General features: G+C 41.3%; 1 protein-coding gene and 1 pseudogene across 1 annotated transcript; both read right to left on the reverse strand.

The window, feature by feature from the left end:
- Positions 1-656: 656 nt before the first annotated feature.
- Positions 657-11,322, reverse strand: LOC103162086 (zinc finger protein 54). The gene is given in 7 exon segments (XM_035449510.1): positions 657-865; positions 868-2,196; positions 3,098-3,224; positions 6,746-6,820; positions 9,484-9,599; positions 9,754-9,844; positions 11,131-11,322. Coding segments are annotated over 5 exon segments (1,608 nt in total). The 5' UTR covers positions 9,487-9,599; positions 9,754-9,844; positions 11,131-11,322; the 3' UTR covers positions 657-791.
- A 6,236-nt stretch (positions 11,323-17,558) lies between these two features.
- On the reverse strand, positions 17,559-20,225 carry LOC113838132 (annotated as a pseudogene).
- Positions 20,226-21,977: the final 1,752 nt, after the last annotated feature.

Genomic DNA, 21,977 nt, shown 5'->3' on the forward strand with positions numbered 1-21,977 from the left:
AATATGGTGCAGTACTTGCACAGGAGACTCAAGGACAGCTGGAATCATGGAGCTCCAAATCAGCACGTGGGATACGGTACACGAATACAGGACACCTGGAACACACTGCACACCTGTAGGCCTATCTACAAGATAAAGAGCATCCTATTTTGGTGGATCATTTGGTCAAATCCTCTTCAATCCATATCATCTGTCTGAGTGTCTTCATTTGACTTAAGCATACTGAATCCTGTTAGTTTCAGGGATTTCTTGACGTTACTTTGAGGTGCATATTTCCAGACTTAGTCAGCTCTCATCCGAGACAGATCAATTCAGTCTCCAGGAAACTACTACATAACAGTGCATCCTTTTCAGGTTTCTGCATTTTTGTCTTCATTGTGAAGTATTTAAGGTTGCACAAATATAAAGTTTTAATGAAGAATTTCCTATATTGTCACAGTTTCAGAATTTCCTTCAGTATAAACTCTTGATGTATTCTAAGATTTGACCATCACTTTAAAACTTTCACAACTTTCTAATGTTCACAATTTTTCTATAGATGAATTCTAAAGTATTGCTAAGGCAAAGTATGAATGAAGCATATGCCACAATATTTGCTATGGAAGCTTTTTGTCCTGTATGAATTTTCAGAGGTTTTTGTAGACCTGGGAACAGAAAAGGCTTTTCCTCACACATTACATTGTAAAGTTTCTCTCCTGCATGAATTCTTTGATGTGTTTTCAGGGTGACTTTGTGGGCAAAGATTTCTTGCACTTACTATTTTTGTGAGGTTTCTCTTCTGTATGAATACTCTAATGTCTTCTAAGAGATGAGGAGCTGGTAAAGGATTTTTCAGTTTCAGTACATTTGTAGGGTTCCTGTCCTTATGAATTTTCTGATGCTTGCGAAGATTTGAGCAACTGATAAAGGATTTGAAACATTCACTACATTTATAAGGTTTTTCTCCTGTATGAAGTCTCTGATGCGTTCTAAGATGGTCCTTTGTGGTAAAGGATCTGTCACAATCACTACATTTGTAAGGCTTCACTCCAGTATGAATTCTCTGATGAATTTTAAGATGGCCTGTCTGGGTAAAGCACGTGTCACATTCACTACACCTGTAAGGTTTCTCTCCCATATGAAGTCTCTGATGAGTTATGAGACTGCTTTTCTGAGTAAACGATTTGTCACAGTCAGTACATTTATATGGTTTTTCTCCTGTATGGATTCTGTAGTGAATTCTCAGATGATCTTTCTTGGTGAAGGACTTGTCACACTCACTACATTTGTAAGGTTTCTCTCCTGTGTGAACTCTCTGGTGATTTGTAAGATGGCCTCTCTGGGTAAAGCATTTCTCACATTCACTACATTTGTAAGGTTTCTCTCCCATATGAATTCTCAAATGAGTTCTAAGACTGCTTCTCTGGGTAAAGGATCTGTCACATTCATTACATTTATAAGGTTTCTCTCCTGTGTGAAGTCTCGGGTGAGGTCCAAGATGGTCCTTTGTGATAAGAGATTTGTCATCTTCACTATATTTGTAAATATTCTCTCCAGAATGCAGTCTGAATTGTCTTTTAAATTCCGATGTATGATAAAGCCACTTAGGACACTCCATACATTTGTACGGTTTTTCTCCACAATGGAACTTGCAATGTACTTTGACTTGTGACAAACGTAGAAAAGATTTACTACATTTTGTACATTTATAGTGTTTCTGTCTGGTATGAGCTCTCTGATGTCTACTAAGGCTTGAGTCTGTCTTGAAGCTTTTCCCACATTTCCAGCTTTGGTTAGGTTTCTTCCCACTATTGGTTCTTTTCAGCGTGAGATCATGTTTAGAGTCAAAAAATTTATCATGCTTTGTATTTTCTGTTTTTTTCCTTACTGCATAGACTCTTTGATTCCGACTAATGATGGAACACAAACTTAAACAGTTTATACAGCCCTTACCTTCGCAAGGTTCTTCTCCAGGGTTTCCACTTTTATGTCTGTTTAATGATTCAACAGAAGCATCTCTGTGGTTACCACATACATAGTTGTTGCAGATTTCTACACTATCCCTAGTATTATCTGTATATTGGGAGGATTTGTGAATTATGCTGCAAGGCTGGTTACATTTATAAGGCTTCACTTGAGTATTTGCATGCTGATGGACAATGGGCATTGAGCTTTGATCCAAGACATTCTCATAATTATGACATATGCATCGGTTCCCTGGAAAATTAGCACAATTAGGGAAAACAGCAATTAATGCATGAGTACAGGATTTAATAACTGATTTGCCTAAGTTTTCTAAGAAATATAAACTAGCAATTCTCACCCCAGGGTTAGAGCTCTCACCCCAGGCCTTTTCTGGCTCACATTACTAAAGGATGCTTAGAAGAACCTATGAATACCAACTCTATGAATACCAAACTACAAGGACCGACAGTAGCCTTATCATTTTTATCTATACTGTGTACCTTGTAGAAGATAGGGCAAATAGGTGATCAAGCAATAATTAGAGGAGCTACCTGGAGGATCATCTGAGCAAGGTTCATCTATTTTCTTGAAATGTTTTTCAAACACAGGCACACTGGGTAGGTTTGGTCAGCTAAGAACTCATTACGTGTAATCCAAGTTGTAATGGAACTTTACTTATCCTCTGGCTTCAGCATCGTTACTGCTAGGATTAAACTAATGCATTCTCAGGTTTAAATTTAGGGAATAACCTCAAAAGCTAAATAAATAAACCAACCCAACAAAAACCCACGCTCTTTACCAACAGCTCTTTTTTATATAAAACCTACTGAACTTGAAAAATTAGAAACAGTTGAATAGTTTAATCCAGTAGTAAAATCAAAATATTCCAATTATGTGTAATAGAATACATTTCCACTCTGAATATTTAGTTTCCTTTGAACTTTGAAGTTTTTTTTAAAAACTAGGGAGATCACACAGAACATAGTATTGTTCATTCTTCTAGGGAACACAGAATAATAAAAGTGGACACTGTGAAAGAGTTATGTTGCTAACCAGAATTTCTGAGTGTCTAGACAGTTCAGATAGACTACATATAAACAAAAGAGGTAAATAAAAAGGATGAATCAAGAATTCTAGACAAGGGCATTCTTACCTACAAAGACTAGATTGCGGTAATTCTCTAACATCACATCCACGTACAAAGCCCTCTGAGCACAGTCTAGACATTCCCATTCCTCCTGGGAGAGGTCCACAGACACATCCCTGAATGTTACCAGATGCTGCAATGGAAAATTATATGTCACGCGCTGCTGGAGAAAATGCATTTCTAGGTAAGAGACGTTAAGGAACTAGAGACACTTCTGTGACAGAGATGAGGCATGGCATTTGTTCAAAGACAAAGTTTTCTAGAAGGGCTACAGAACTGTGCTAGATGTTATTTAATGCTGTTCTTTCATAGACAATGTTTGTTTTTGTTTTGGGGGGGTTTGTTTGTTTTTGAGACAAGGGTTTTCTGTTTTGTTTTCGAGGCTGTCTTGGCATTCGCTCCGTAGACCAGCCTGGCCTTGAACTCACAGTGTTTTTGTTTTTTGAGACAGGGTTTCCATGTGTAGTTTTGGCTGTCCTGGATCTCACTCTGTAGACCAGGCTGGGCTTGAACTCACAGAGATCCACTTGCATCTGCCTCCCCAGTGTTTGTATTAAAGGCATTGGCCACCACTGCCCGGCTTCCATGCTTACAATATTAAGGTTTCTTGCCTTCATGAGTTTTCTGACTTTTCTAAGACCTGAGCAGCAGATAAAGGATTTGCCACAATTACTACATTTGAAAATGGTCTCTGCTATTTGGATTCTGTAATGACTCTTACACAGTCTTTTAAAATAGTTTGGTTCCCAGGACACTTGTGGCACTACACAACAGAATTTAACCCCAATTCCATGGGATCCCATGTTTGCTTCTGAACTCTACAGATAGGAGGCATACACTGCACACATTCACATGTTCAGGCAAAAAATACTGGCACACATAAAATAAAGCTGACATTTAATTATAGTAATAAATGGTTCTCAAAATAGTCATTGTCTGTATAGTATTTTCTACCTCTATGAAAAAAAGATGACAACAGTCTTACAATCAGCAAACGTTTATGGAATATAACACAACTGTGAGGTCTACATGCAGGAACTTATCTTTATGAAGTATGTGTTAATATGGAATAGGATCCCTGGGTCAATATAAGATGTTCAAGTTATGATGAGCAAAACTGAACTGTACTTCCAAATTCTACAACGTTCGCCCTTGCTCAACTACGGACACTGCACTGATCCTGTCTGCACCCGGTCCACACCATACTGTATTCTGTCACGTTCAGTTGAGACCCTGAGTCCCAGTTGCAATGCTACACCCTTTCTAAAAAAAAAAGGTATAGAATACGGAATGCAGGATTCATGGGGAATTTAAATCAGAGTGTTTTCTTTAAACAATAAGGAATCAGCGTGTAATTCAAACATTCTGAACAACACATACACTCAAATACTTCCCTTGGGGGGGGTTGAGACAGGGTTTCTCTGTGCAGCTTTGAAGTCTCTCCTGGAACTCACTTTGTAGACCTGGCTGGCCTCAAACCCACAGAAATCCACCTGCTTCTGCCTTCCCAGTACTAGGATTAAAGGTGTATGCCCCCACCACCTGGTTAGACTCAAATACTTTGTGCAGTTATTTTATGAGAATATTTTCACAACCACTAAGCAAACAGAAAAATCAGAAGCAGACAGAATTAACATTATGTAATTTTTCTAAAATTTGACACAACAGTACAGATAATAACAATTTCTTGAATTCTGTAACAATTTCTTGAATTCTACATGGTGTTTCACTACAGATTAGTTACAAATCGTGGAAAATGGCATTTGGCACAATGCCTTCAGATGCAGTAGAAACATTTTCTCTGACTGAACAAATGAGTTGAGTTTTGTGGGAATCACACTAGTTCTTCATTAATTTTGAACATATTATTACTCATGCCACTGGCTCAATTTAAAACTCAAATCTTTTCATTTCAACTCCATTCTTCAGTATCTGTGGTCAGTCATCTAACAGGATTTTAGGCCACATAGGTAAGTGTCATTTATAATTCTCCCTTCATTTCTCAAAATGTAGAGGATGCCAGGTTCTATACTATCTCTCTCTCAAATATAGAACAGGAATGTAAACCTTGGGTTTAGATAAATGGCTCAGAGGTAAAGGCATTTACTGTTCCTGCAGAGAAGTACATTCCATTTTCTCTACACTCATGGCACCTTCACTGCCAAGGCTTTGGTACTGGGCTCAGGAATGCAGGTTCATAATGGATCATGCAGTGTGCATAAAATCATGCAGAAGAACACTCATATCCTTAAATAAAATGTTACGGTAAAAAGAGAAACAGAGGACAACACAGAAGCATTGCCAGAAGAGAAAAACAGCAGATTTTCACACCAGTCACGATTCTTTTGCTCTTTGGTTGTCTATAATTTTTCATGTTTGTGATTATATGATACATATAAAATTATATGGGCTGATTTTTAAAATTGCATCTATTTTGGCAATAAGTGTAATATATACTGATTAGAAAAAAAAAAGGAGAGAAATAGAAATCTTTGTATCTCCACAACTCTTCAGAAGATCTCCCTAAGTAATACGTAGCCTCAGAGAGCAGAAAAACAGGGTGGAAGGAGCCTTATAGCTCCAAAAGAAAACAAGAATAAAGTGACTAAGTGGGCATTTCTTTATGCTTCAAAACTGATGCTTATGCACAGCACCAACTCAATTCTCTCCAGAAAATTATTACTAGTATATTCCACATGATACAATACAAAGATGGAGACACTGGTGCTTATGCCCTTCTGAAAAATAAAAGAAAAATAGAAAATAATCAGCAGTCTATGAACAACTTACAACTGGGCATTAAGAAAGATGTGATCAGCCGGGTGGTGGCAGCACACACCTTTAATCCCAGCACTAGGGAGGCAGAGGCAGGCGGATGTCTGTGAGTTCGAGACCAGTGTGGTCTACAGGAGCTAGTTCCAGGACAGCCTCCAAAGTAAGAGAGAAACCCTGTCTCAAAAAAAAAAAAAAAAAAAGTGATCAAGACTTCTCTGATGAAAAGATTTGATGTGGCAACACACCCAAAATCACTGTGCAATATTAAATGTCAAAGGGAGAAGCATACTGCAATCTGCAAGGGCTCACAGACACATCAATTTTATTGAAAAAGCAAGTGAATTAATTATTCCTTCTATTATCTGTACTCTCTAGGATGCTGTTATATTTATTACTGGGATCCAAGACAGTGAATCTCTTCTACTTTTCCACAAATTGTTCAGTGATATCAATGAAAAAGTTCATGTATTTGCATGTCCACATTCACAGGCCTGGTTGTGAAAACCTTACCATCCCAGGAATGCAATCTACATGATACATGAGAACTTCCTTCTGCACTAATGTAAAAGGACACAAGTTCATCTTATGTGGACTTCAATGTATTTCTTTGAGTACCATTTGCAAGAGAGTCTCTTCAAGAATGGTAGGTCTTAATCTATGAAAATTGATGTCCTGGAAGTAAAACATGGAATGAAAATACAATGGGAAAGGCTGTGCTATTTATGTGAAAGATCTATACTTATTCTTAATTATTAGAGAGGAAAAAGAAGATATATCAAAGACAAACACTTTAGATAACATTACCAGAGGAAGAGAATTAGTCTTGAATGGTTTCAATAATAAAAATAAATTTCAAAGAAATATGAACAGGACACTGACCTGGGAAGCATTTACCAAAGGAGCATTCATTCTTCCTTCTTCTTGTTCTCTGGGTTTCTGTGTCTGGAAGAAAAACTGTAATTCTTGTTGAAATTTCACATCAAGGTGTCAGAAAATACAAAGCTGGGAGTCATACAATTCTGTGATGAACAATGCCAAACCACATAGACAGACCCCAAAACCAATGTAATACCAGAAATCTTGTCAACATTCCTAAAGGCAGGACAGCATGGAAGGATACATTTAGAGTGGAGAAAGAAACCTGATCTTTGTGCCCAGAAACATTGGCTCCTAAAATTCAAGGAGAAGGAAGGGCACACGAAGTTCATGAAATAATAAAGGTCAGTTCCTCAAACAGCCCTGCAGATCATAATTAGAAGCAAAGTATACATAGCAAATAAACCACTTTACATTAAAAAATGGATGAACAGAGAACTAGAGAGTACTAGACTATTTCCAACAAATAAAACCAGAAATCTATCATTGCTAACTAGAAGGAAATAAATTAACAATAGTAATTTTTACCAACAAGAATACTAAAAAAATAAAAAGAAATCCACATAATAATAAAGCGATTTGATGTGAAAGTACCAGTAAAAATTGAAATGCCTAAGACAAACTTCATCAGATTTTGTGATAAACGCCCAACAGAGACAGGGCGGAACGGAACACAGCTGGACTCGGTAAAGGGCAGAGACCAAGAGTAAAGTGTGGGGAAAAGATAAACAGGGAAACTGTAAAGAGAGAAAGATGCATACACTCTCCAGACCTACTGACATAAATGCCAGTAAGAGTGAGCAAGATAAATTTAAGTAACAAAAACAAATTAAGAAGATATATGGAGGAAAGAAAGGCACCATACTCCTTTTTATTGATGATGTGATCATATGCAAAACTCCCTACAGTCACCATGGGGAAATCCTAGAATTTATAAATCCTAACACACACACACACACACACACACACACACACACACACACCACTACTTTTCATATATACTAATGACAATTTGAAAAGAAATTAAGAATTTTGAGCCATTCAAGTTGTTTTCAAAACATCTAGGAATAACAAGTAATGAAAAATTCACTTATGTGAAGAAAATTTTAAGGCATTCTGAAAAAAAAAATAATAGTTCACAAAGAAACGCACAGTGACTAGTGACGAAACAGTGTATGTGGTTATATTACTAACAGCAATCAGCATAACTGACACAATTCCACATGGCAAATACTGAAATTTCCCTCCAAAGAGGATAAGGAAATGGTCACATGGACACAGCAAAATCATAAATATAAAAATTAACCTAAAAAAAAAAAAAAAACAGAGTACTCTTGGTGGTATCACAGGACATGACCCCATATCATGATACTGAGGCAAAAGAACAATATGGTCATAATAAGTGATGAAACATAGAAAATTGAAAAGCAGAGATCCCACAATGAAACACAACGAAGAAAGGTAATGCAAGCCAAATACATCAAATCAAAACCAGAAATGAGAGAGTCCTTTGAATATTCTGTGCTGGAAAAATTATTATCCATGTGTAGACAACTCATATTAGAAACTTATCTTTCATGCTACAAAAAAAAAAAAAATCAAAACAAACTGTATCAAGGACATTCCTGGATAACTTTAAATGCTAAAACAGATAGGGGAAAACCTGATTAAATACTTAATAATTCAGAAATAAGCGAACCCGATGAGAAAACTAGACAGGAAAATAACAAAGGGATTTCATGGAGTACAAAGCTCCCAGCTCTGAAAAGTACATGAAGAATGAATGGTAGCTAAGAAAGTTAAATAAGTATTTAGGTTTTCTTCACACAAGGAGTTCACATATACTGCTTATGTTAAATATACAAAGATATATAAAATCCAAACTGTCTACATAGAGTACCTTGGGATAGGAACAAGAGCTCAAAATAGAGAAAATAATGGGTATTGGAGGATTGACAGTGCTTGTGTCTCGAAAGGCAAGTGACAATAGTTGCTTCAATGGCACTATGAAGGAAGGTAATAGCAGTAAGTGCCTACATAACCTGGAGAGATCTCATCCTAGAAAGTTAGCAGCACACGTGAAAGATCTAGAACAAAAACAAGTTCACCCAAAAGGAGTAGACCACAGAAAACAAGCTGAAGACTGTGATGAATAAGATGAAACAAATAGAACATTACAAACAATTAATGAAACAAAGAGTTGGTTCTTTAGGAAAATCAAGGTAGACAATCCCCAAAGCACACCAACAGATCAAGAACTACTGTCCAAATAAACAAAATCAGAAATGAAAAGGGGGACATAACAGATAACAAGGAAATCGAACGAATCATTATTTCATACTTTAACAACCTGTAGTCCACAAAATCAGAAACTAAAACAAATGGGTGATTTTTTAATAGGTGCCACTTATTCAAATTAAATCAGGACCTATAAAGCTATAACCGATAAGTAAACAGAAGCAGTCATTAAAAGGCTCCCAACCACCAAGGACCTGGTGGTTTTAGCACGGAATTGTCCCACACTTTCAAATAAGTGCTAAAACAAATACTTCTTAAATTACTCCACAAAATAGCAACAGAAGGAACACTGCCAAATTCATTTTATGAGACTTGTCACCCTGACACAGACATCACACAAAGGTTCAACAAAGAAAGAGAATTACATACTAACTTCCCTCAGGAACATAGATGCAAAATTTCCCAGAAATACAAAATCTAAATACATCAAAAACATCATTCACCATGTTGATCAAATCAGCTTCACGCCAGACATTCAGGGATGAGTCAACATAGGAAACTCTGTTAATATGTTCCAGTATATTTGCTTCTGAATATGAATAGTTATATACACAGTCACCTACAAAAGGATAATAAAGAGATTCTCCTCAGTGAAATTCTCTGCAACCATTTCTAATGAAACAGAATGCAGCAACACCAATTTCAGGTCCTGTTTCGACTGTCTCTCGAGCCATTCCGAATCCTTTCACCCTTCCTCAGACCCTCTACCATACCTGGACCTTTTGACACTGTCTCCTCTCTTCACCGTACAGGGCTCTTGGTTCTGCTTCCCAGGTTAGCAGGACTGACTGAGCAATGTGACACCTGCACAGGACAAAGAGAGTCTTCAGACGGCACCTAGACCTTTTCATGGGGCAAAAATGAAAGATGCCAACACCTGCTCGGAGGATAAACAGGAAGGAGAAAGGAAATGTCAAGAAAGGAGCCTCTACTGAGGATTTCACTTCACCCTGTGAGGTGTGAGACTCATAACACAGCTCACACCCATGCAGCACAGTGTGTGAGCTGTGTCAGGACCCCTGAGCAGGAGCAAGGAAGACTACAAGAAAACTGTTCACACTCTCAGGATCCAGACTGCTGCACTTCAGAGATCTCTGCAAATTGTCTTGTGAGCAGAAGCAAGGCATCGCCCCTCCTCCCTCAAGAAGCCCACAGCACGGAATGTTAACAAATCCTGAAATTAGTAAAAAAAAAAAAAAAAGTTTGGCCACGTGTACAATTGGTAGAGAGCTTTTCTTCAACCAAGGAGACACTGTCCTGACACGGGTGTGTGCTCACAACTATTCAAATGAAATCTATGACTGTACAAACTATGAGAAGCCACACCGTGGCCTGATGAACTCTCACAGCACTGACAGACGCGACTCAAGGACACAGTATACGCAGACACGTTTCTGAATGCGGTATTTACATCCCACACTGCACATATTTCAGATGGAAAACTAATGGGGAGCGAAAGGCTTGCTAAATGTTTAAAACCGTATGTGTGGCACTCCACAAAATATATTCTCTGTTTAATCCTATCTCACAGGGTTCAGTTAGAAAGCGGGGATGAATTTAAATTCCAGGAACTGCCACACCACCAAAGGGAACCCAGTTGGCAAACAACTGACGGATGCAAATGCTCCTCTTGATACTAGATTATTTTAAGCGTTATTTTATGGCAGAATACTCTGCAAAACGTAAGATAAGTGGGGAAAAAAATCACAGCAGGACACACTTGATGGTATCTCGAACCGTATAGGTCTAGGGGGAGAGGTCCCCGGGGAGGAGGGCGAGCAAAAGAGCAAAGGGCGTCTCGGATGGGGACGGGAGAGACGGAGACCCCAGACAGAGAGCGGTCAGAGAGCAAACCAGGAGCCAGAGAGACCGGGACAGACGGACACTTTTAAGGGGTGCGCCCGGCGCCCGGGGCAGCACCCAGCTCGTGGGGTGGAAACGAGCGCACCTGGCCGCAGGGGACGAGCTGAGCCGCCGCCTCCTCCACCCCACGGGCAGCCGGCGGGAGCTGACGGGGTCCTTGTGAGCAGCTCGGGAGCACAGCCCGCTCCTCCCTCCCTCCCGGGTCCCAGCCCCGCAGCTCCTCTGACCTGGGAGCTTCCAGGGCCGCCGGGCTGCGGTTCCCGCCACTGCGCTGCTGACTGCTGACTTTCCCAGGCCGCCCCGCGAGCGCGGACACCGCGGATCCCGAGGTCTCAGGTCCCCGCGGACCCGCCGCGTCCTCCGCACCCGGCTCTGCAGCGCGCGGGTCCCCGGGTCCAACCGGGAATGGAGGGACTTCCGGTATCTTCCTCCCGGTTCCTTGGACGCCGCTCCTCCCGGCCCCGCCCACTGCACCCACTTCCGGTTACTCGGGTCCTCCAAACCCGCCAACCGCGGACTCGTTTTCTCAGTTTGTCAGGTCCACCCGGTTGTAACTTAAGAAAGGCCGCGCTGGAGAGAAAGATGCTGAGCCACGGGGTTCAAGCACAGGGTTTTTTTTTATTAGGGAAACGGATGATAAAAAGGGGAGGGGAGAGCTAGGCAGGTGGCCCCGCCCCACCCCTGCATCTCCCGCCGCCTTGCACACAGCTCAGCCCTCAGACCGCCCTGGACCCGCTCTGCACAGACCAGAGCTGCAGCCAGGAGGACGCTGCACCCCGGTGTCTGACCCCGCAGTGAGCGCTGAGACCCCCAGAGATAAATTCTCCTAACGTCTCATCTTGGGAGACCGGCCTCTTGGGTTAAAAACACACACAGGGAAAGACAAGACACACAGCTCAGAATTCTGATGTTCAGGTCCAATTCCCAACAGATATTAAAACTAAGTGTAAACAGCAGTTGACTCGTATCACGAAATGAAAGATTCCCGGAGGCTCAGCCCCCAAGGATCTCGGCCCAGGACCGCTGCCACCCCAATCACCATGCGGAGTCGAAAGCTTGATGCAAACTGCACAAGGCTTTATTGCAGTTGTTTAACGAGCTAACCCCATGTTAGCTGGAGCCTTTCATCCATCCCCCATGGCAGATGGCTGGGCAGCCACAGCATAGAGATCTTATAGGGCAGCGTAAGGGGAGTGTCTAGGGGTACGCACAGGCTCAGGATTGGTGTGCCTCCAGGCTTGGAGGGCTTGCCCTGTGTTGACTGGTCAACTGGTTGTTATGGCCCATAGGCCCTCCCAGGGCAATTGCTATGCTCTGCACATCATTGCTGTGTGCTTGTCCGTAAAGCGCACACAGAGCCATAAAGCATAGCACTACGAGCTAACTTCTGGTTGGTTCCTTGCCATGAGGCGGGCATTTGATCTCCTAGTGACCAAGGCAAGGTCAGGCAAGCACGTGCTAGGCTGTTATGGCTGCTGAAATGGGGAGCTGGTCCCTTCAAAATCATATATGTAACAGAGAGAGAGAGAGAGAGAGAGAGAGAGAGAGAGAGAGAGAGAGAGAGACTTAAATGACACCTGGTACAGAGACGTGAGCCCAAGTCGTGTTCAAGACGGACAAAACACGCAAAGCACGTGAATCAACTCAAACAAGATAGGAACAAAAGGATGCGTGGGCAAGAAAACACTAGCAAATGCCAGAAGGACATCAAACCAGTGTAGGATATGAACATTAAACTCAATAGAAATGCCAAAAAATAAAAAGTCCAAAGGAAATAAGAAAGCAAACATGCAATGAGCCTAATCACAATTCAAAAAGAGCCATCAGGTAGGAGACAGAATATCAGGGGTTGAATACTGGGTAAAGGAGGTGTATCGAAGGAAAATGATAAATTGAAATAAAAATGTCCCATGCAAGTTAAAGGTAAAAGTGAACTTCCATCTGTATGTGTCGCACTTATTTAAAATATTCTCAGTTTTTGAGATAATAACACGCTCTAGAGAACATTACTGGAAAGCTGGACAATCATTTCCACCACTATGCAAAGGAAGTGACACTAAACGCCATCTTTACCCTTCCCTCACAGACACTCCCCCCACACACACTATTACAAATCTAATATCCAGAATCACACTATTAGCAACGTTGACTTGAGGAGAGACATTTCAGAAACTCGGGGTTTAGAAAGAAAGCTGGTGGTCAGTCAGTCCACTGACAGCCCAGTGCTGAAGTCACCCTGTGCTATAAGATGGTGATGTTGTGACTTGGCTAACTCAGAAACAAGTTCGTCTTCTGGGAAGATTACTGTAGGTGCTGTACAACAGGCTCCAAAACATAGCTCCAAACACAAATGGCCCCAGTTAATCTTGGCGGGCTACAAAACAAAATGAATAGAAATGGAAATGAGAAAGGAGTAGAGAATGGGGTCGGGGAGAGGGAAAAAACACTGAAGGATGCGTACAGGCCAGGACTCTAGGGGGTAAGGTATCAAAGTGCACTAAGCCAGGTCTGGCATGTGAAATGGTAAAATTTAACAATAAAAGTTAAAATGACTCATTTTCCTCTTTATCTCACTTGATATCAGGTAATTTAAGCTGTGCTGTGATGATCACGACAGGTAATGTGTAGGGGACAGTAAGCCATGCCTGTTAGAGGCTGGCTACATGTGTGCCTGACCACGCCTGGCATGGTCAAGGTGAGGTCAGGATGACTCTGCATGGGCTCCTAAGGGGCTGAAGAGCACATGAGAAGCCCATTCTCTCAGGCCTCTGGCTTGGCTGACCAGGCCACGCTCTGGCTTGCGTTTGGCTGATATTTATCTGAAAACAGATATCTTAAACCTACAGGCTCACAATGCAGTAATAGGCATCCCAGCTCTTCAGGAAGGTGAGCACTCAGAAATATAAATGCAGAGCCAGGTGTCTGTCCTCAAAGCAGAGGGTTCTGAGCTCATGGGCACCTTTCAGATGACAGGACTGTTGATTTCCCATTGTGCCGAGTTCTGTTGTTTCTCTCCGTGTGCAACAACAATGATGTAACTAACTAATAGATTCTACATATGTGCCTGGATTCACATGTTAGTGATTAACTCCATGACACAAATAATCTATCTGAGTCAAGGAAAGAAATGAAAGCATTTTTTCCCTTGAGGTTATTTAGCTAAGACCAAGTCCAGATTTGAATTGTAAACTGGGAGCTCCCTGTCCTTTCCATCCAATGTCTGTTCCATGACATTGAATCTGTGCAGGTGTGTGTGTCTGTCTGCTCACAGAAAAGTATTTTACTATGTCTTTATTCAGTAGCATAGGAGCCACCACTGGAGATAGGAATGAGAAATCTTAATCATGCATTAAACCTCCTGGAACTGGAATTATGGATGTTAATGAACCACAACTTGGAGGCAAGAGCATAAAGTATTCCTTGTTGCTGAGTCATCTCTCCAGCCTCCAGGTAACATTTCAAAACCAGAGTTTTAAAAGTTTGCAGAGTCTTAATATATGACATTCCCAGGGGAAAAGAATGAAGAAATGAAACAGATCTTCATTGGATTTAGTGGAGAAGCAGCCATTTCCCCCTGTTGCTCTAGTCTGAGATTGAGTCCCCAAAACAATGACTGGACCTCTTCTTGCCGTTTCAAATTAGAGTGCCAAAACTTCTCATGTAAATTACCTTGATATTAATAAGAAACATTGAAAAAAACAAGAGCAAGAACATATACACACTGTGGTAGGAAGAATCCAATGTACTGCATCCACAATGCAGGTCAGCATGGAGCTTCTTGAAAATAAAACAAGGAAAAGAATAAGTCTGGGTCTGAGGGTGCTTACTTTAATCCCAGCATTTGAGACAGGGCCAGGTGGAGTTCTGTGTGTTGGAAGCCAGCCTAGTGTGTATGAAGCATTGCAGGCCAGCCAGGGCTACAGAATGAAGATGAAAATGGGCTCTTCTGCCCGGCGGTGGTGGCGCACTCCTTTGATTCCAGCACTCAGAAGGCAGAGGCAGGATGATCTCTGTGAGTTCGAGACCAGCCTGGTCTACAAGAGCTAGTTCCAGGACAGGCTCCAAAGCCACAGAGAAACCCTGCCTCAAAAAAGCCAAAAACAAATGGATTAAACTGATATATTAAATTACACCATATTCACTTATGATAAATGGAACATCTGTATAACCACACACATACCCCAAATAATCAAGGATTTATGAGAGCTAGATCAACTTGAGGCTTGCTGAATCCTTGATGTATGTAAGCAAAACAATTCCTACTCCAAAATCAAAAATATCCTTGGCAAAGCCAAGATTGATCTGGACAAGAGACTTGGGGTGTTGTGGCTTCTAGTCATTGGAACACAACTCTTAGCACCATGAGGAGCTGCAGGTATCTGTTCCAAAGTTGCTGTTTGCTTTCCTGTGATGCTGGTGAGATATGCTTTGCAGCCCTCACGGAACATTGACTGATTGGATTACAATTTACTTTGTCTCAATACATGATAGACTTTTCCTGACACTGTCCCATTTTCACTCTCAGGAAAGACTATACGATGCTATACTTATTAAGAACCTTGTTTGCATAAGCATAGTTTGTGCAAGACTTTTAGATCCCAACTTTTCTATCTTCTTTATTCTGGTCCTCTGGACCTTCCTTTTCAGGAGCCTGTCACTGAAGAATTACTTCCTGGTCCAGGTCAAAGGAATACGCTGGAAGCAACAGTGGAAAAATGGAAGAACCAGAGCTGTAGAATGGGTAAGAATGAAAAGAAACCACTTTTAGACCTGACTACACCACTTGGATATTCTACCGAATCTCTCATGGAATTGAAACCATCAACATTTCCTCATGGTTGACAGAGAGGGCCCTATTAAGCCCTTCCCTGAATATCTATTGGTAGTTTGTAGTAGACAGGGGAGCGGTGTGACATTATGGGAGGTGGAGCCATTTAAGAGTTACCCCAAACCCAGTAAGTATCCTCCCACCCCAGTAAAGGTAGGTAGCTCTAGTCAAATTCAGTGTCCAACTCAAAGGAGTGTCATGAAAGGATGCTTTCATTTCTGAGCTTCTTTCTGCATCATCTCTATCGAAACTTTTGAGTCAGGATCATGAACGGCATCAGAGGGTCACACTTATTTCTCTAACAGTTTCCCTGAAGCTGCTCCATAGTTAACACCCCACTCACTCACCCCTTTTATAACAGATGGCAATTCTTCCCATCTGTTTAATACATATGTTACTACTGTTGATCTGTAAGTACCCTGGCATCATTTTTTTTTTACAAGAAAGAGAATGAAACCAAAGCTGCTGACCCACTATGCCTGCGACTTAGGGCTGCTGTTACCGTGGTCAGTGAGCAGCACTCATCACAGTCGGCATGTATCTTATGTTTCTCACTGATTCATCCTACAACCAACTCTCCGTTCTGGAAAATCTATGCTACACAATATTACTTAGGAACTAAATTTTCAACAAATGGGCACCAAGAGTCCCTCTATGTCTAGTGACTGTCCACACTAACTGTACTAAAAAATATCAAATCCTACAGATAATGTAACAGAAAGAACTTACATCCAATATTTAGGGGAAATTCAACCTACTGCAGTCACCATCCAAGTCAGTGTGAAGCTTCTTCCAAAAGCACAGAGCACAAATTTCATATAAAATTCAACTACAACACACATTTGCTTCTTATGAAATGACGAATGACGGTATGTTCTTGCAATAATGAATAATTACTCACTGACCAAAGTGCATCTAAACAACTACAGAAAACTAAAAAGGCATGTGTGACATGTGAATATTGAGAAATGGCTAGCAGGTTCTTATTAAAACAGGGCAACACATTGGGCAATGGTGCTGCACAGCTTTAATCCCAGACTCGGGAAATAGAGACAGGAGGATCTCTATGAGTTTGAGGCCAGCCTGATGTACTGAATGAGTTCCAGGACAGCTTCCAAAGCTACAGGGAAACCCTGTTCACTCCCCATTCCCCCAAAAGACAAAAACACAATTACCAAGAGTTTTCTCTTCATTGAAGATTGTAAACAATTTGCTTCAACAGTAATGGGCCATTTATACAAAAAGAACAAAGTAATAATAAAAAGATATGAAAATTTGAGGAAGTACAGGAGTTCAAAAACCTTCAGAACATTAAACCAAGATTCAAAATCTATTACAATTATTGCGAAGGAAACCACTGAGAAATGTGGTGAAGACAGATGACAGGAGTAATCAATGGGACAAAAATATAGACAAATTTTATTAATGTGTAGAGATACTGAGCAATTTTTTTATCAAAGTTCTATTGGAAGTACATTAGGAAATGGAAAAATTGAGAAAAAAAGAAAAGAATCTAACAGAACTACAGAAACAATCAAAACTAGTAGATTAGAAACAAAGTTAGAGACAGGAATATCCCTAGTTATCAATTATTTTATCCTAAAATAAAAGTAATGAAGTCTTTGAAGGCTTATGAACACACAGGACAAATGCACAGTAGAATTAACATTTTTTATTTTATTTTATTATTATTTGTTTTTTCGAGACAGGGTTTCTCTGTGTAGCTTTGGAGCCTATCCTGGCACTCACTGTGGAGACCAGGCTGGCCTCGAACTCACAGAGATCCGCCTTCCTCTGTCTCCCAAGTGCTGAGATTAAAGGCATGCGCCACCAGCGCCCGGCCGCACATTTTTGATTTTATAATTGTATTTTCCCTTATGCTTCACCTAAGCTGTAACATAAAATAGGATAATCTTGACATTATTTACAGTCAAATATTCCAGATTCATTTCTAGAGAAACAATTTGGCAAACCCACGTTACACATCCCATTTGTACATTTGTTTTTTTTACTTAACCTTTAGTAAACTTTAATTTAAAAAAAATTAACAGTACATTTTGGTCTGAAATGGTCCCTTTCGGAAATGCCAGGTCCTAGCTGTAGTTCTGGCTTTATAACTGAAACCCCAAATGTTCAATAAATAACAACTAGTTGCCGTTCTACTCCACTCCAGCTTGTCTCAGCTGAAGGGAGGGGAAAGAAAGGCCAGAGAAAGGAGGCAGTGAGATCCTGGAACCATGGTCCCCGGGTTAGGGTAAGGGGCCTATATACCCTCCTTCAGTTAATTTGTTTTTTAAGGAGGAGAAAAAGTTAAAAGTAGCTCAGCTTTCATTTTTGGCCTGAGCTAGGGAGCTTAGAAAGGTGGAACCTTGGTCCAGCTTTGGCAGAGTGAGGCCCAGAGATGGGACAGTAAGGCACAACCCTGGCTTAAAGTCAGGGAGTCAAAGGCAAACAGCTAACTCAGAATTCTTAAGAATAAGGAATGTGAGTTATAACTCAGAGTTGTAACTCAGAACTGAGAAAGAGTAGCTTGGAAGATAGAGAGGGAAATAAGACCATCTCCTCTCTAGAAGAAGATACAACCAACCTTCTCTATACCTGAGGATGGGCTGGTTAGAGTTTGGTTTAAAGGCAACTGGGTGACAAAAGGAGAGTTAACGTAGACTCTTTTCCTTATATCCTTTCTCCCCAGTGCTCAAATGTCCCTATAAAGGGAAGGTTGGCTAGTTTCTTGGCTTCATGTATTAATGTGGGGGGCAGCTAGGACAATGGTTCAGACATTCTTAGGATGATTGTTATTGAGGATGGGGTGGCCATTTGATAGGAGCCAACTCATTGCTTCTGCCCCAGCTGCGGCCTCCTCCCCCTCTGAGCTCTCCGTTCCTTCTCGGTCACTGCGTTCATCTTCTACCAGCTTTCCACTTATGAACTTGTGGGCCATGCGCAAAATGAAGTAGGCCCAGAAGATAGGCAGCATCTGTAGCACTGCCATCATGTTGAAGAACTAACAGCCAAGGAAGGCAGGGTAGAGCTCCAGTGGGTATATCAGCGTGCAGTGTAGGATCCAGAAAGGCATGATAACCAGGCGAGTAACGATGAAAATGATGGCGAGGAAAATGAAGATGTTATTACAGGTGTTCTTCCATCCCGCGTAGTTAGACATCTTGGCGGACTCCAGCAGGTAGTCAGAAGAGTCATGCAGAGCCATGATGAGAGAGTCCCTGCCAGGACATAATTGGCAAATCAGGAGAAGCTGAGGAGAATGATGGTGGCCACGTGTTGGATGATCTGTTCCTTAAAATCCTTTCGCTTGACATCAGAAGCAATGCTGAAGAGCAGGGACCAGTAGAAGGAGAGTTCAATCACGTAATATCAATACTGAGAAGGGACGATGCTCTGCATGGGATAGCCCGCCCAAACTTTCCTCAAGTCATAGAACCAGGGTTTATCCACAGTGACAGCCATGCCCGCAACAAAGGCAATCAGGTAAAATGTGAATCTCCAACTGGCTTCTCGGAACTTCTTGAGAAGGCTGGGCCTGTCCTGGTTCCATGAAGAGAAAAATTCAGCTAAGCACCATTTGCACATTTTTTTTAAAAAAACTGTTTATTAGACGATGTATATTAGCTTATGTACATCAGTGCTTTGTAGCACGTATATATGTAGCCAGGTGCCTGCTGTCATCAGAAGGCATCTGGTAGGAAGGTCAGAGCCTTTAAAAAGGACATGAAATTCAATTAATTTCTTAGGGCTTGTATTGCAGGGTTCATAAGTTACAACATGACACAAGGATACCCCAATGGTCCGTAGTATATGGTCATGGGTAGCACTGTTCTGGAAGTCACTGGAGTTTGGCTAAATTATGGGATACTAGCATGAGTTCAGAGGATTTGGGAAAACAACTCAGTGTGGATGATGTCTGTCACTGAGTTTAGTAGCTGTATTTTCATTTGTTATCTTGAGGTCTTTCTCTTAACTCTTCCTTGAATGTACGGGAGAAAGCAGCCTTCTACCCTAGCCTTCCAAATTCCTACATTCTATGTGGGGATCCTTTATAACTTAAAGTATTACAATGAATATAACCCTGAAACATTGAGTACTCAAATAAAATCCTTCTCTCTATTTTGTACTCAAATAAAATCCTTCTCTCCAATACAGTAGCTCCAAATTTCCTAATGCTGCCAGTCTTTAATACAGTTTCAAGCACCCCTCTGTGGGTGTTTCTGCATTTGGGCAGACCTGCCAAGAGGCAATAGAGGCATGCTATCTCAGTTCCTAAGACCACTGAAAATATATTTTACTGTATCTTAAGCAATCCATGTGAAATGGCGTTTTAATCCCAAAGGAAACATGGCCCAACGGTTGAGAACTTCTAGTCTGATATCAATTTCCTGTTTACAGCCCTTTGCGTGGACTCATCGCAGACCAGGTGAGCCACCCCCTGCTTTTACCCAATTCTTGTCCTAAGCGCCATTCACCCAGATCCCTCCAGGCTCGTCCCTGCTTGAAACAGACACGCCCAGGCAGGGAGGAGCTTCCTGAATCTGGCTTGGTTCAGGACACTCTTCCTTCCCTTTCCGTGAACTCATCGCAGACCAGGTGAGCCACCCCCTGCTTTTACCCAATTCTTGTCCCAAGCGCCATCCACCCAGAACCCTCCAGGCTCGTCCCTGCTTGAAACAGACACGCCCAGGCAGGGAGGAGCTTCCTGAATCTGGCTTGGTTCAGGACACTCTTCCTTCCCTTTCCGTGGACTCATCGCAGACCAGGTGAGCCACCCCCTGCTTTTACCCAATTCTTGTCCTAAGCGCCATTCACCCAGATCCCTCCAGGCTCGTCCCTGCTTGAAACAGACACGTCCAGGCAGGGAGGAGCTCCCCGAATCTGGGTACAGGCCACTCTTCATTCCATTCCCGGCGACCGATCCACCAAAAGGCCTAACGCCATCAGAGTGAGGAGGCTACGAGGAGAGGCAAAACCATCCAGAGCTTCGGACATTGAATTCCTGGCCCACACACACTACAGAGTAACAAGAGGAAATAGAGAGATCCTACCTGCACTCACTGGAAAAAGATATGGGAAGAAGACAGAATAAGAACCCGCTCAACAACAGAAAGACCAATATGACACCACCAGAATCTAGGGACTCCACTCCAGCAAGATCTGAAAAGCCCAACACAGTGCATGAAGAAGAGATGGACCTCAAAAATTATCTGAGCAAGATGATAGAGACCTTCAAAGAGGAAACAAGAAAATCCCTTAAAGAAATAGAAGAAAAAGTAAGCAAAAAATTACACGATATGGAGGAAAAGACAAACCAAAATATTCAAGAAATAAACAAATCTCTTAAAGAAGCTAAAGAAACCCAAGATAAAACAACCAAACAAGTGAAGGAAGCTCTTGAAACAGTTCAAAGCATGAAAGCTGAATTAGACACATTAAAGAAAACACAGAATGAGGCGATGCTGGAAATGGAAAGGTTGGATAAACGATCAGGATCTAAAGATGTGAGTATAACTAATAGAATTCAAGAGACAGAAGAGAGAATCTCAGCTATTGAAGACGCGCTAGAGGATATACATTCATCAACCAAAGAAATCTCAAGACCAACAAATCCCTAACACAAAATATACAGGAAATATGGGACACCGTGAAAAGACCAAACCTAAGAATAATAGGTGTAGAAGAAGGTGAAGAAACACTGCTCAAAGGTACAGAAAACATATTCAACAAAATCATAGAAGAAAACTTCCCCAACCTACAGAAAGATATGCCTATGAAAGTACAAGAAGCTTATAGGACACCAAACAGACTGGACCACAAAAAGAAGTCCCCCCGACACATAATAATCAAAACTCCAAATCTACAGAATAAAGAAAAAATATTAAGAGCTGCAAAGGAAAAAGGCCAAGTAACATATAAAGGCAAACCAATCAGAATCACACCCGACTTCTCAATGGAAACTATGAAAGCCAGAAGGTCTTGGATAGATACACTACAAGCACTAAGGGAGCATGGATGTCAACCCAGACTACTGTACCCAGCAAAACTTTCAATCACTATAGATGGAGAAAACAAGATTTTCCATGACAAAAACAGATTTAAACAATACATATCCACAAATCCAGCACTACAGAAGGTTCTGGAAGGAAAACTCCAACCCAAGGAACATAACTACATGCACAAAAACACAGGCAATAGATAATCTAATATTGCCAAACACAAAAAGAAGCAGGAGGGCAAAAT

The sequence above is a fragment of the Cricetulus griseus genome, chromosome 9 (genome assembly GCF_003668045.3).
Source record: "Cricetulus griseus strain 17A/GY chromosome 9, alternate assembly CriGri-PICRH-1.0, whole genome shotgun sequence".
Lineage (NCBI taxonomy): Eukaryota > Metazoa > Chordata > Mammalia > Rodentia > Cricetidae > Cricetulus > Cricetulus griseus.